Source organism: Capra hircus, chromosome 4 (assembly GCF_001704415.2).
Source record: "Capra hircus breed San Clemente chromosome 4, ASM170441v1, whole genome shotgun sequence".
Classification (NCBI taxonomy): domain Eukaryota; kingdom Metazoa; phylum Chordata; class Mammalia; order Artiodactyla; family Bovidae; genus Capra; species Capra hircus.
Window position 1 is genome coordinate 73,234,219 of NC_030811.1, and position 16,074 is coordinate 73,250,292.

At 45.8% G+C, this 16,074-nt stretch overlaps 1 protein-coding gene across 1 annotated transcript in view; it reads right to left on the bottom strand.

Annotated features, from left to right (window-relative positions):
* The window catches only part of CDHR3 (cadherin related family member 3), a 52,736-nt gene extending 36,662 nt beyond the window's left edge, over positions 1-16,074 (bottom strand). The window contains exons 1-3 of the mRNA XM_018047505.1: positions 15,622-16,074; positions 9,347-9,512; positions 5,915-6,012 (exon numbers count right to left, since the gene is read on the bottom strand). Coding sequence (XP_017902994.1) covers positions 5,915-6,012; positions 9,347-9,512; positions 15,622-15,855 — 498 coding nt within the window. The 5' untranslated portion in view covers positions 15,856-16,074. The remainder of the gene's footprint in view (positions 1-5,914; positions 6,013-9,346; positions 9,513-15,621) is intronic.

The window sequence follows — 16,074 nt, forward strand, 5'->3', positions numbered from 1 at the left end:
CCATGAGCGAGATGGAAGCGGAGAGAGAACTGCCTCCCCCTATTGCCTCTCCCGGTAGCCCAGCTGGTAGCAAGGTTATGGCTCTTTTGATTTCATCCTTTGTCTGCCCTGGTGAAGACAAAGCACATTTCACTTTATGCAGAAGTCCTTCCCTAATGGAAAGGCCAAGAGAAAGCCCCTTAATGGAGGAATTGCTGCACTGGATCACTTTGCCTCCAGCTGTGAAACTGATTAACGTTCTTTGAGTCTCTGAGGAGGTTTTGCTGCAGTCACGGTGGCCATTTCCAAACAGCAGGGGGTGGGGAGTGTGGGAGTTGGGTGGGAGGGAGTGGGGCCCATAGAGCCTCCTTCAGGAGGTGGAGAAAGGGCAGGAAGAAATGCCAATGAATATAATTATCCACATAGGGACCATTCTGCATGTCTTTGTGTCCTGATGCTTGCCTCTGAGCCTGCTCCACGTGCACCCATCACAACCCAGAAGGTGCATGGGCAGGGGAGCAAGTACTAGGTCTCAGCCACACCATCCAGCACAGAAGCCACCAACCACAGGCACCTGTGATCACACAGCATTTGCACTGTTGCTGGTCCAAAGAAAATGAGCTGTAAGGGTAAAATACATGAGTCTGAAGGCATATTATGAAAGACGGGTGTGAAATATCTCATGAATCATTTTTGTGTTGGTTATATGTTGAAAGGATAACAGTTTGGATATATTGAGGTCAACTATGCTAAAATGAATTTCACTTATATTATTTCACCTTTTTCATTGGGCTACTAGAACATTTAAACACATAGAGCTCATTTCTGACTCACACTCCAGCTCTATTGGGCAGTGCAGGCCCAAACAATGTGCAACCATATGCTTTAAAACTTTCTTTAAAGAGATAGCAAGAACCACCATGTGACCCAGCAATCCCTCTTCTAGACCTATACCCAGAGAAAACCATAATTCAGGCAGATACATGCACCTCCGTGTTCAGCACTGTTTCTAACAGCCAGGACTTGGAAGCAACCTAAACATCCATCAACAAAGAATAACACAAAGGATAAAGAAGATGGGGTACAGTGGAGTAGTGCTTAGCCAGAAAAAGCGATGAAATTGGGCTATTTGCAGAGATATGGATCCACCTATAGAGTGTTACGGGCTTCCCTGGTAGCTCAGAGGTTAAAGCATCTGCCTCCAATGCGGCTCAGAGGGTAAAGTGTCTGCCTACAATGCGGGAGACCAGGGTTCAATCCCTGGATCAGGAAGATCCCCTGGAGAAGGAAATGGCACCCCACTCCAGTACTCTTGCCTGGAAAATCCCATGGATGGAGAAGCCTGGCAGGGTACAGTCCATGGGGTCGCAAAGAGTCAGACACGACTGAACAATTTCATTTCATTATAGAGTGTCACGCAGAGTGAAGTCAGAAAAACATATATATTAATGTGTATATGTGGAATTTAGAAAAATGGTATGTGTACACATGCTCAGTAGTGTCCAGCTCTTTGCGACCCTATGGACTGAAGGCCGCCAGGCTCCTCTGTCCATGGGATTATCCAGGCAAGAATACTGGAGTGGTTTGCCATTTCCTCCTCCAGGGGATCTTCCCAACCCAGGGATCAAACCCACATCTTTTGCATGTCCTGCATTGGCAGGTGGATTCTTTACCACTGAGCCACCTGGGAAGCCTGATTTGCAAAGCAGGAATAGAGATACAGATGTAGAGAGTAAATGTCTGGATGCCAAAGGGGAGAGGTGGTGTGGGAGGAATTGGGAGATTGGGATTGATGTGCGTGGATGCTAAAACGCTTCAGGGATTGGGATTGACATATATACTATTGCTACTATGTATAAAATGGATCCCTAGTGAGAACCTACTGTATAGCCCAGGGAACTCTTCTTAACGTGTTGTGGTGACCTAAATGGGAAGGAAATCCAGAAAAGAGAGGATATATGTGTACGTATAGCTGATTCATTTCGCTTAACAATAGAAACTAACACAACACTGTAAAGCAACTCTACTCCAATCAAACTTAATTAAAAATAAAAATGTAAAAATAAATAAATAAAAGGAGGGGAGCAAATAGAGTGGTTTTTCTATTAGCCTCAATTTTACACAGTCTGTGACAGACACAGTTTCACTTTCTTAAGTTGGCTAAGGGTGGAGATTTCTTGTAAAATTGGGGTTGGGGGTTCTGGAGCTGCCCTAGAACCAGCTTTTTATTCATCCTTCCTCCTCTAGTTGCTGCCAACAGCAAGGTGACTCCTGGATCCTGGAACCTACCAGGTAAGATAAAAGGTACACACCAAGCCCAGGTGGCTTCCTGCACATGTGTTGGTGTTTTCTTTAAGTCTGTGCTTGTTTATTTAGGCCAGTGGTTCTCAAAGGGCAGAGGGCATCAAAATCACCTGGGAAGTTTGTGTTCCAAGTCAGCATTCCAACAGAGGCTGGGAATCTGCATTTTTTGAAGCGTCTTAAGTATGTCCACATGTAGGGCTGGAAACACTGTCTGAGAAATACTCATTGTTGCCAGCCTTTTTGATCAGACCAGTCACACAAGGTATCTGGCAAATATGCAGATTCTCAGGCCCATCTCAGACCCATAGAGTCCAAAACTCCAAGGGAGAGACCTGGGAAGTGTGGGAAATAGTATCTTAAAGTGGTGAAATAGGTCGGACAGAGAAAGACTCATATTGGATGACATCACTTATATGTGGAATCGAAAAAATACAACAAAGTAGTGAGTATAACAAAAAAGAAGCAGACTCACAGATATAGAGAACAAACTAGTGGTTACCCGTGGGAAGAGGAAAGTGGGCGAGGGCAATACAGAGGGAGGGACTTAAGAGGTACAACTATTAGATATTAAATAAGCTACAAGGATGTATTGTACAACACAGGGAATATAGCTGATATTTTATAATACCTCTAAATGGAGTATAACCTTTAAAAATTATGATTCACTATATTGGACACCTGTAACATATACTATTGTACATCAACTATATTTCAATTTAAAAAAAAAAAAAAGCAGCCGTTCTTAACCCTGGGTTTGCAAGAGCTCACTCAGGGTGGGGAATCAGGGTTAGAAAACCCGATGCCTGGGGCCACACCCGAGATCAGTCACATCAGACTCCTCAGGGGTGGGACCCAGATCTCTGTGCTTTTGAAAGTTCCTCTGGTGGTTTCAATTTACTGCCAAGGTTGAGAAGCACAGATTTGGTCAATAGGAAATTAACCCATCTCCTTTCTCCTTGTAGGAAGCAAAATATGTCATTTAGTACCCTCAAGCGGCCAGAATAAAATGTCTGTGTACAAAGGTCACGGCATATTACTTCCTAGACTGTTATTACTTTTTGCTAGTCTGAGAAAGTTTCCTTCTAGATTGTGTTCACTGCTCCTGCGGGCTGGCTGTGACTTTCCGTGCAGCTGTTAGTCCCAGCACAGGTGTTAAATACTTCATTAACAATTTCTGCTGCAGTGCCCCATCCCCAAACAATCCTAAACTCACTGTAGAAGCCACAGTTGCAGCCACCCGGTTCCAAGCCCCTGCAACTGCTCTCTGAAATCTTTGGATGGCATTACATTTTCTTTTAATGGAGCAATACCCATTGTATTGGGCTTCCACAGTGGCTCAGTGGTAAAAAAAAAAAAAAAAAAAAAAAAAAACTGCCTGTAACATAGGAGACTCAGGTTCGATCCCTGGGTTGGGAAGATCCCCTGAAGGAGGCCATGGCAACCTACTCCAGTATTCTTGCCTCAAGAATCCCATGACAGAGGAGCCTGGAGGTCTATAGTTCGTAGGGTCACAGAGAGTCAGACATGACTAAAGTGACTTAGCATGCACGCACTTGTAGTATTTGCTCCCAACCTGGGCTCCTTTCCTTCAACTAAAAGGGTAATGACCTGACTTAGGACATACATTTGAGGGGGCCATGACCTTGTTCCTCTGCCTAATTTGGGGAAGATATATTTTTAAAATGGGGATTTAAAAATAAATATCTTTCTTCACAGCTGAGATTCCTTCCACTCTGATGCCCACTGCCTCTTGTACAAACTTTATAAATTTTATTATCATTATTTCTTGTATGCATGAAATGTCTCCCACCTAGCCTATAAACTTCTTGAGGTACAAAGATATATCTTATCCATCTTTGTCTCCAGAGCAGCTAATAGGAAGCCTGGCACATAGTGGATTCTTGGTAAATATTGAGATGAACCAAATGTAGAAGTGAGATACTATGCTTTGGGTTGCTAACGTAATCTGTATCCAAAAATCCCTTTTCCCCCAGTCACTACCAAGCAACAGTTGCATAGGACATGGTTCTGGCCAGTGAGAAGTAAGCAGAAGATCTCTGGGTAGGGTTTTTAGGAGGGTCTTGGTTTTTCCACACAAATAAAGGGACAAATTAAGTTGGCCTGCCCTGTTTACCCTGTACCCCTTCCTGCTTTCTTTTTTTTTTTCTTTTTCTTCCTGCCTGGAACTTAGAGGTAAAGCCTGGAAGTGCAGCAGCCATATTGTAAAAAGGAGGTGAACAAAAAGAGAACAAAGCCAACATGAACTGGATAGAACAGCAGAAAAATAGGAAGAAGCTAGATTTCTAAGGGTGGCAGCTGTGCCAGCCCTGGACTGCTTGCATGCCTGCCTCTGGTCTTCTATTATGGAAGAAAACTAATCCCATATTCACCCCGTGATTAAATTTTGTTACTTTCAGACAAATACATTCGTAACTTATATAACAAGTGTGTTATTAATAAGTATGCATTAAAGCACCTAGTATTGCTCTTAGCACATAGTAGGAACCCGTTAAGAATTTGAATATTAATCACTTATTCATGCAAATAGAATCTTGAATGAATGATTGGGTGGGTTGGTTGTTTTTTTGACAGAAGGATTGTCTTCTAATGATAACAAACTGATAACCTTAAAACAGCTTTCTTGCAAACCCTGTAGAACCATATTCTATCAGACCTGGAGTTCACTCCCAAAGCTCTCTTCTTCCTGTTAGAGAAAGTAGCCTTGCTGAAGCTGTAAATCAGGCAGCAAATGCAGAACAGCCTCCTTGTATTGCCAGTTCCCCAGGTGTCATATTTCAAGTATTTGCTTCTCTGTAAGACAGGTTTTCCAAGGTTAGTCAGGAGGCATTAGCTTTTGTTTTGTCCTGTCCAGCCTGGGCTGCCTGGCTGCAGTGGGTACACAAGGCCCTGTTGGTGGGCAGAACTGGGAGCTGAGGCATCCTTGCTCAGGAATAAACTAGGAAGCCTCTCGGCCTGAGGGTGAGTAGTTAGAAGAGCTCCATTGGCAGACCCCTTGAGGAAACTGATTAAAGGTGGAGATCAGCTCTCAGACTGGACCGCAAGGCGGCAACGACTCAGGACTGTGTCTCCCGCTTTCCTTCGTGGAAGTCCTCCTTTACTTTGGAATTCCTGGGATTCTCTTACAATTTGCTTTTAAAACTGGCTCCAAGCCGTTTGGCTTCATCTCTTGAAAAGGAAGTGTTATTGCCTGCCTTTGAGGTATACATTTCATGTTTATTTTTGAATAATATAGCTGTTTTTTAATTACCTTGAAATTTTAAAATGCTGAGTAATTTTGATACACCAGGCTAAGTGACTTTCCGTGCATTATCTAATATTAATAATCTCCTTACTGTGGTTCTTGTTATTCTATTATTCTTCCATTTTACAGATGGAGAAATTGAAGCTCAGAGAGGTTAAGAACTTGTCCAAGACCACACAGAACCATGGATCCAATGTGGGATGTCTGTCTCCAGAGACCCGTCGCCTATTCCAGCCTCCAGCTCTGTGCCTGGAGGTGGACAGCACTTCCCTCCCATTGCCGCTTTCCAGCCTGCCCCACTGAGACTCCAGGCTCCTGTGTCAAAGGCCACACAGAAAAGCTGCTTTTCCATTTAATAAGGAAACTTACATTGAGGGGTAGGTTTTGACTTGTGTCTTCTGGATCGAAGGCCTCCACCTGGTAAACGAATCCAGGCTTTGTTCCTTCCACTATGTAGAGGTCTAGACCTGTACCAGGGTCCAAAGGGGAATAAGACACATTTTATTAGGTAAAGCAAAGGAGGAATTCCAAAACCAGGACAGCCATTCACAGTCAAAGGGAGCCAAGCGTATTGGTGTTGTGGGAAAGAAGACAGCTATAGTAAAGGCTGGCCTACTGGCCAGCTTGTAGGGGTGGGTCCATTTATAGGGGTTAATAAAGAGCTAGGGTTGGCCAAGCTGGTGTCAAGTCTTTGCGTATCTCCCAGGCTGAGGGGTGACTAGGGGGAAGGAAGTAACGAGGGTAGAGAAGTGGAAAGTAGGCCAGGTGGGAATTTGCAATGTGAGGCTGCTCCCATTCCAGACCCACTTTCGCGTGTCCTTTCCTCTTAAACTGAACCAAGGTTACCCCTCAAGCGCACTCAGCATCTCAGCAGAAATTCGCTGAAATGAGAGGCCTCATAGTGGAACACAGAGAAGATGTGAAAAGGGAGAGAGAGGGCTATGGGGGCTCAGGAAAAGGGACCAGAAACGGACGTCATCTACTTCAGAGTTCTTGGCGGGCAGTAGGAGGGCGGGCAGGGTCACTGGGTACCGCCAGCCCTGCCTGAGGGGCTGCCATGCTCTGCTCCAGTGCCTTCTTTCTGAGAACCTTTCTGAGACGTGACTAAGAATTTTAACATTAACTCACTCGTTTGGAGACACTGTGCTGAGGGCTTATATCTTCTTTCATCTTCATAATAGCCCTATAAAGTGGATGTTGTAATAATTATCTCCACCTTACAAACAGGATTAGAGGAGTTGTGGGGTTGTCTCAGCTGGTAAAGAATAGAATCACAATTCAATAACAAAAAATGAACAAGATATGTGAATGTTAGTGAGCAATGTTATGGGGAAAAATCAGGGAAAGGAGTGTGGTGAGTTGGATTGCTATGTTAAATAGAGGGCTTCCGGAAGGTTCACTGACATTCGTGTCACGATTCTTAAAGGAGGAGACTTGGAGAAGAAGGGGAAGGAGCAGAGGAACCAGTGGATGCCAATGCCAGCGCAGAGTGTGCCTGGGGTATACACAGGTGGCTGAGCAGGTGTGAGGGAGAGGAGATGGGGGTTGGTAGTGGGGCCTTAAGGAGACTCTGACTCCCGGTGTTTAATAGGATCCCTCTGGCTGCAGGGCAGGGAAGCCAGTCAGGTGGGCACTGCCGTGGCCCAGGTGAGCCATGGTGGAGATGCTGGGGAGGGGCTGGGTTTTGCATAGACTTAGAACCTGGTGAGATTTCCTAATGGATTTGATGTTGGGTGTGAAAGACAGAGGGGAGTCAAGGATAACTGTGAGGTTTGGGCCTGCAAAACTAGAAGGATGGAGTTGCCATTAACCGAAGTAGGGAAGAAGAGAGAAGCAGATTTGGGCAGAGATGGTAGGAAAGGGGGCTTCCCAGGTGGCTCAGATCATAAAGAACCCACCTGCCAGGGTTCTTGGGTTCCAATCCAACCAGGAGACTTGGGTTCGATCCCTGAGTTGGAAGATCCCCTGGGGTAGAAATGGCTACCCACTCCAGTATTCCTGCCTAGACAATCCCATGGACAGAGGCAGCCTGGTGGGCTACAGTCCATGAGGTCCCAAAGAGTTGAACACAACTTAGCTGCTAAACAAAAATAACAAATGACGGTGGGGAGGGAGATGGAGTGGGAGTCAAGTGGTCTGGGGGCACATTTCAGTTTAGATTCCAGCACCAGTTCCAGTGTGTGTGTGTGGTGGGGCGGGGGGCGGGGGTGGGGGTGGCGCTTCCCACACCACCAAGCAATTCTTTAAAACTGGGTAGGTGTCCCACAATCCAACTCATTCGGACACTGTCTACCCAGAGATAGTATCAGACTTTACAGGTGCGGGGCTCCATCCTACAAGACAGCCCCTGCCTCTTCAGATGCCAATCACAGGCCTAGGTGGGCCCCTGCTTCTGACCAACCAGGTCTAGATTGGAGGTTCCCACAGTCCCCTCCTCAGGTTGGAATAATTTGCTAGAGGAGTGTGTTCTAGTGAACTCAAGGAGACATTTACTTACTAGATTGTTGATTTATTATGAAAGGATGTAAGTCAAGATCAGACAGATGAAAGAGGTGCATAGAGCACAGTGTAGGAAAGGGGCAGAGAGTTTCCACGCCCTCTCCGGGCACCCCCCCCCCAGGTTCCACATTTTTACCAAGCTCTCCGAACCCCTTTCGGGCTTTTATGGAGGGTTCATTGCATAGGCCACTATGAAATCATTGGCTGCTGCTGACTGAGCTCAGTTTAACTCCATCTTCAGCCTCTAGCCCCTCAACACTGTTTAGCCCTCTAATCACATAGTTGTTTCCCCTGGTGGGCAGCCCCCATCCTTAGGTGGGGTCTAAAAGTTACCTCATTAATGTAACAAAAGACACCTTTATCACTCTCATCACTTAGGAAATGCCAAGAGTTTTAGGATTTCTGTGTCAGGAGGGAAAGAAAACCAAATATATATTTCTTACTATAAATCGCAACATCACAGATACTGATTAGACATCCAAATGGAGATGCTGGGCAAGACAGTTTCTATTTGAGTCAAGAGTTCAAAGGAGAAGCTGGTGTAGCAGCTTCCTAATTATCTTGGAAAACAACTCTTACATGTGTGTGATGTGATTGAGTTTCTAGCTTGCTTTGTCCAGAGGATAGTAGTATGCTAGGTTGAAGTTTAGCCATCTTACTTGATTTTATTATTAACATGCTATACTAAAGCAGATTCCTATGAGAAGACCTCAAGATAATTTGTATAAAATATAGTGTTGGTAGGTTAATAAAGATGACTGGAAAACAAGCCCCCCAAACAAACAAACAAATGAAAATAACGATGGACTTGGGAGTTGTCAGTGTATACATGGTCTTTGAAGCCAAGAGTTTAGGGGCGATGACACAGGAAGTTATCTTATGCTCCAGTCCCTTATAATATGTCTACTCTATAGCAGATCCCAGATACACAGTCCCCTGGAGGTGTCGGCATCCGTGGGGAGGATGAACCATGGAGGTCAGCGGCCGGTACCCAGTGCTGAGCCTGAAATGGTCTCAGCCCACATTCCTCCAGCATGATCCACCTGTGGTCCCTGAGCTCCAGCTCCCTCCCCAGGATCAGGAGAGGCCCAAGCCATGGATGGCTAGGGCTTTGTAAATGATTGGGTGTTATTATTGAGAGGCCTGGGCAGGAGGACATTTCATTTATTCCCTGTTCATTAAGCAGCTGCCTTTTCCAGAGAAACAGCTGTTTGTTTATTTACTCTTCTGTTTTTCTCCATCCCCCAGGGTCCCGCCTGATGCTGCTGTCTGGACTGCATCAGACACCCCAGTGTGTCTCACCTTTTGCCAAGTTACCCTGAAATTCAGGCGGTTCATTCACATCTGTCACCTGGACTGTCAGGACCTGCAGGTCAGTGACAGCCACGTCATCCTTCACATAAATCTGCAAGTCAAATGTGTGTGGTCCTTCTTCAAAATCTAATTGTTCCATCCCAGTGGTGACAACCTAAAAGCAAATGCAGAAGTCATAGTAACCATGTGTTAAGAAAAGATCTGTTTTGTGTGTATACATTTTGCAAATGGATATTGACTAGCAAGGAGGCAACCAGCATCCTGAAAACCCTCTTTCCCTCACTGTCAGGGGGATGGGCTGTTTTGCCTGAGTCCTTTCTGCATAAACCCCATGACACTGCACTGAAAGAACTCCTGTGTGTGAAGCTGCTCTTCACAGGAAGACAGACATTCCGGAGACATCCTGGTTCCGTCTACTGGAGATGGAGAGCATGAAAGCTTTAAAGCCTGTCACTATTTGGGGTAGGCTCCTAGGCAAGTCCCTTAGATATCCTGCATACAGTTGGATTTTCTCTTCTTTATGAGTAAGATGCCTCACTTCCCTGGGATAGCTGTTAAGTTGCCTCTTCACTCATTTCTCCCTTCTAATTTTCCAAGGCCATATCTAAGACTAAATAAGAGGAGAAGGATAAATCTGCAGAAATAAGAAATTATATTTATTTATATCAATAGCCTCTTTGGGTTTGGGGGGTGCATTTCCACACAGTCTCCCACTGTTGGAAACGTATGCTCTGCACAAGTGTTTTGGAGATGTGGGAGGGGCACCAAGAACCAGGGCCAGAGACATATCACTGGAATCTAGTCTGTGGCCAACAGGAACCTCGGTGGTGCATAGTGTGAGGGCCCTGCTGAGGTTACCTGGAGGCCAGTCTGTGACTCCTCACATCAACATGCACATCCCTGCCACCAGCTTAGCTGTGGAGCTCCAAGAAAGCCCAGAGCCCTTTGCACATCAAAGACTACATGTCATCAATGTCTTAATTATGTCTCAATTAATAACCTTTCGGTTATTAGTGCAACTGAGGCCAGGCAAGGAGGCCTTTAGTATTCTCTGTTGAGGAGAACACTTAGCTCCAATCCAGTTTCCATCACTGGACTTCTGTGTGACCTTGGGAACATTACTTGACTTTTCCCCGATTTCGTTTCCACATGACTATCGTTAGGTAAATAAGTCTCACCCTAGTTAAACAGCTGGAGTATAATACAAGATATGAAAACAAAGAGCTAGATCAGGGTACTGTGGAAAGTCAGGGAGAAAACATTCATTGTGAGATGTGTTTAGTCAGGGAGGACTTCATGGAGGAGGTGGTGGGTGTCATGTTTGACTTTGCATAAATCTGGACTGATTATGAGAGGAGAGGATGATCACGGATGTGCATGAACCCATGCTGTGGAGGGAGCATATAGGGAGGAGGGTTGAAAGAGACATTGCAGGACTCCTGTCACCATCCACGAGCAGGCGCCACACAAGTGGAGATAACCTGCCTCTCTGCTTGGCACATGAGCAGTGAAAGGCAGCATAACCTGGAGGTCAAGAGCTTAGACCCTGGAGCCAGACTGGCTTTAAAGCCCAGCCTTCCCATGGCTTAACCTTGCTGTGCCTCAGTTTCCCTAGCTGTAAAGTGGGGATACTGACGGCATCTGCTTCCTAGGGTTGTTGTGAGGATTCCACGAACTAATCCATGGGTTACTTAGATCACTGTCTGGGGCTGAGTGAACACCCAGTAAATGTTGCCTTTTATTGTCATTAGATGTTGAAAACTGTTCAATGAATGGGTACCCATCAGAGCTGCTCCCCCATCACAACTATCGACTCTGCTTCCTGACTTACCCCCTAGCTTCCAGCTAAGCCTGGAGCCCTCTTCTGAATCCCACGGTTCCAGACCCTTCACCATAGTGTTCCCTATTGACAGCCCTTCTCCTTGGGACTGGCTCAATCATCCTAGAGGAAGGAACTAGAACAGTCAAGTAAGGGTCTCAAATGTTGTCTCTTGAAACCAGAGGAATTGGGTTGCTGCCAATACATGGAAAAGTTGCTTTTGTTGTTGTCTTTATCCGCATCCTTCGTTAGCTCAGCAGGTAGAGCAGAGGACTGTAGACTTGATACATGTGGGCATCCTTAAGTTGCTGGTTTGATTCTGGATCAAAGGAAATGCCTTGCTTGTTTGTTTGTCAGCAGAGTAGTAGTGCAGTAGGAGCGTGCTGGGCCCATAACCCAGAGGTCGAGGGATCAAAACCATCCTCTGCTAAGTGTCCTCTTCTGGAGAAGGGAATGGCTACACACTCCAGTATTCTTGCCTGGAGAATTCCAGAGACAGAGAAGCCTGGTGGGCTATAGTCCGTGGATTGCAAAGAGTCAACATGGCTGAGTGACTAACACTAGCATGAATTAAATGTTCATGTGCCAGGCTCTTGCCAAGCTGTTTTGTGGAGTATTTTATTTAATCATCACAACAACTAGGTGTAGGTTGGGAAAATTTCCCCTATTTCATTCATCAGGAGACCAGGGCAGGGAGGGGAGAGAATTCCAAGAGTCATGGCTGAGAGTGGTGGAGCACTCTCCCCACCCTTTAAGAAAAGTATTTATTTGCCTGTGCCAGGCCTTAGTTGTGCAATGTGTAATCTTTAATTGTGCAATGTGTAATCTTTAATTGCAGCATGCAAACTCTTAGTTGCAACATGTGGGGTCTAATTTCCTGCTCAGGGATCAAACCCATGTCCCTGCATTGAGCATGGAGGCTTAGCCACTGGACCACTAGGGAATTCCCTGATGGAGCCTCTTTGATGGTGGGCAATCTAGCTGCAGAGTTTTCGTAAAAGAAGATAAGTTTGGTTTTAGGTTTGAGGTTGTTTTGGACAAGACTGGGACATGACTGAGCGACTTCCCTTTCACTTTTCACTTTCATGCATTGGAGAAGGAAGTGGCAACCCACTCCAGTGTTCTTGCCTGGAGAATCTCAGGGACGGGGGAGCCTGGTGGGCTGCCATCTATGGGGTCACACCGAGTCGGACACGACTGAAGCGACTTAGCAGCAGCAGCAGCAGAGCAAATCTAAAGTGTCCACAGTTCTCACAACAGCAGATGAAGACAAAGGAGTATCCAGCTCAGAGGTGCGCTAATGGCAGGGGAGCAGCCGTGGCTGCCACGTGACCTCAGAGCGTGGATGCTCTAGCAGCTCGGCTGTCACACCTCCCTGACTCCTGGGAGCTTTCCTTCTTAGTGCTGCTCCAGGAGGAAACCCCAGCGATGAGCCTCAGGCATCCCTCTTGCTGTGAACTTGGGCAAGTTGCCCAACCTCTATATGCCTCAGTTTCCCCACCTTTAACATGCAAATAATAATAGCATAGCACTTCATAGTGTTGTTATGAGGATTAAATGAGTGAATTCACAGAAATGTTTAGGGGAATTCCTGACATATGTTAAGTGTTCCATAAATGTGAGTTATTGTCATCTTCATCATTAATCCTCCTCATACCCCTCACATGCCTCCATCATTAATTCTCCTCACACCAGAGTCTCAGCAGCTGTGTCCCAAAGCAGGGTGGCCTGGCCTCTGGCATGACTGGAGGTCACCCTTTGGAAGTCCTACATGACTGAGTCCCAAGGCCAAGAGTGACAGACCTCTGGGCTGGAGACCTCAGAACCTCATGGCTAGGTGACCCTGCAGAGTGTCCAGGACGAGTCAGGTTCTGCCACGGAGATGGCATCGTCATGTTCTGTAGGAACAGCCCTTGTGAGCAGTTTGAGTTGGAGAATAGGATCTTCCTGGAGGGGATGGTTGATGATATTGGGTAGTTTCTGGGGAGAAGCAGCCAGTCGTTAAGAACGTGTGAACCTGCGGCCCATCCTAGTACTGACACAAGGTCCTGGGCAGCTGCAGACCATGGTGCCAGGAGGGCACCAGGACTGGGACCAAATGCTGACCATTTGAGCCCAGATCAGTGGAATGGCTGAAAAATTCTCCATTTGTAGAGGTCAGGAACAGGATGGAATTCCTCCTTGACTGACAGCCGTGTTTGAATAACATGTGATGTGGGGAGGGGAGATATGAGAGTGAAAGATTTGGATACTTATCCAAACAGTAATAGCTGTGCATGGCAATTGGAGGGGACAGAGCCTGAGACTGGTAGTAGGAAGACCTGAGTCAAGTTCTTATTTCATCCTTTCTGGCTCTGTGATATTGGACAGATCAGTTAACCTTGCTGTCTCATTGCGATCTTATTTATAAAATAGGGATTTACAACTTTAATAGTGATAATATCAGTGTTAGTAGTAACAATTAAGAGATCAGGATGTGAAAGTGCTTTGAAACCTCTGCCAATCTGAAATAGTTTGGTCATCCTCATCATTAAAGGCAATAGACTGCAAGAGGCTGAGGATGAGGGCTCTCAAGTGGAAATAACCCAAACATCTGTCAACTGATGAACAAATAGACAAAATGTGGTATATCCATATAGTGGAGTATCATTCAGTCATTTAAAGGGAATGAAGTGCTGATCCATGCTACAACATGTGTGACCTTTGAAACTTTATGCTTAAGTGAAAGAAGCCAGTCATTAAGAAAAAAAATACAATATGATTCAATTCATATGAAGGGACCAGAATGGGCAAATCCATTAAGACAGAAAGTAGGTTAGTGGTTACCAGGGCCTGGGGGGATAGGAGACAGGGGAGTGACTACTAATAGATTTGGGGTTTCATTTTTGGGGGATGAAAATGTTCTAAAACTGGATTCTGGTGATGGTCTGTGAATAGACTAAAAACCACTGAACTGTATACTTTCAATGGGTGAAGTACATGCTATGTGTATTATATCTCAATAGAGCGGTTTTAAAAAAATAGAGCTCTAAAGCCAGACTGCCTGCTTTCCAGTGTCAGCACAGCAATAGCTGTGCAACACAGGGCAAGTTATTTCACCTCTGCTAAATTTTTCCTCATTTCCCCTATCTGTACAAAGGGGACAATCACACAAATAAAATCACTGGGTTGTTGTGAATATTACAGAAGAACACATGTCAAGTCCTTTCCGCAGTGTCCAGCGTATACTATGTGCTCTGTAAGTGTAAACAACAGGCAAGGCTTAGAGGCACAGATGAGCAGCAGCTGTTAAAGATGAACCAGATGTCAGGGGAGCAGGTCTGCAGGCAGGGAAGTCACAGAAGCGGCAGCTGGGCCCCAGGAATGTGCACTGGATGCTGAGGTGGAGGTTGCCTGAATGTGTGCTCCTTGCAGGCCAGAGGGCCCACCCCTGGGGCGCGGAGAATACAAGATGCTGGGCTCTGGCCCCCAAGTCCATGGGCTCCACGGGTGTGTTCTGAGGCCCAGATATGCACCCTTTTTGAAAGTTCCCTTAGTGACTCTAATCATCAGCTGGGTTTAAGAATACCTCGTATGTTTCTCAGAGAGGCAACCAAGCTCAGACCAAGCAAGCCCGCTGGGTACCCCTAGAACCCAGAACAGTGGCAGGTGGGAGCTGGGGCAGGGCTGAGGATGACTGGAGGAGGTTCCTGTGCCCACTGAGGAATGAGGTAGACATGGGAGAGAATGCACTTCAACAGGGTCCAGACACCTACACCCTAAAGACATCCTTAGAAGGCCTTTGAGGTTGTCAGTAGAAAACATGCAATCAGCAGGTTCATCCTGCCTAAGGAGAAGTGACAACTTTGGGAAAGACCAGATGACAAACTAGAAAACCGAGCCGCAGCGGCATAGCTCTTGAATGTGATTGATTGGATCTGAATTGTCCAAGAGGAAACATTCATGCAGTATGGCTAGACATCCAGACTTATATTTTTATTAAGGGTGTGTTCTTCCATATGAAATATCTTCTCATAAATTTCCTACTGAAAAATCACAGAATCATAGAAAAGAAGAATCACCGGGTACTAGTTCATCAGGGTCTGGTTTCTAAGGAGATCATTACACAAACTATTCCACCCGAAGAATTCGGCTACCATTGGCACTCCTAACACCTGTTATCATATGAGGGTGGTTGGCAATAAGAAATGAGCCTTTTATTTGTAACACATTGAACATACTGTTCATTTGGACTGGATTAAATGGAGGGAAAAAGGTCCAAAAGCTACAGGGGCAGCTAGTGCAGAAGGCTCTAGAATGCCCCAAACAGAATGTCCAGATCTTACAAGAGGGAAGATTAAAGCAGGAAAAGAGGAATAAATGACCACTGATCCAGAATTCCACCCATACCATCTTCAGGGCCCCTCTTTGTGAGCAGCTCCCTTGGGAATAAGACAGTGCTTACCTCGAAGTCGGTGTCTGACAGCCAGTTCACCCTGAAGGCCTGAGTGAGGGGACTGGAGTTGATTATCAGGGGGAACCCTGGGACCACAGGTGACAGTGATGCTGATAATTTCACAGAAAACGTGTGCACTGAAGTCTCAGGTGGAGAATTCTCTGCCACTTTGCTCATAGCGGGTAAGTGGATTAGGTGTAGTGCCTGTCCGCCTGCAGATGTAAAAAGGATGCAAAACGACATTAGCACAAAGCCTTATGCTGAAAACAAGACTTAACAGCTTGGTTTGTGGCTTCAACTCATAGCTCAGGGTGAAGCTGGAACCCGGTCACTCTCCAAGAATGAAGACTCTTGCCAAGAGCTGGAAAAGGGAATGTGAGATCTTCTCGGAGCCAAGAAAATAACCACCACTATACAACCACGAAATCTGCTTCTGTCATTCTGGAAATAAAGCTTCTGTTT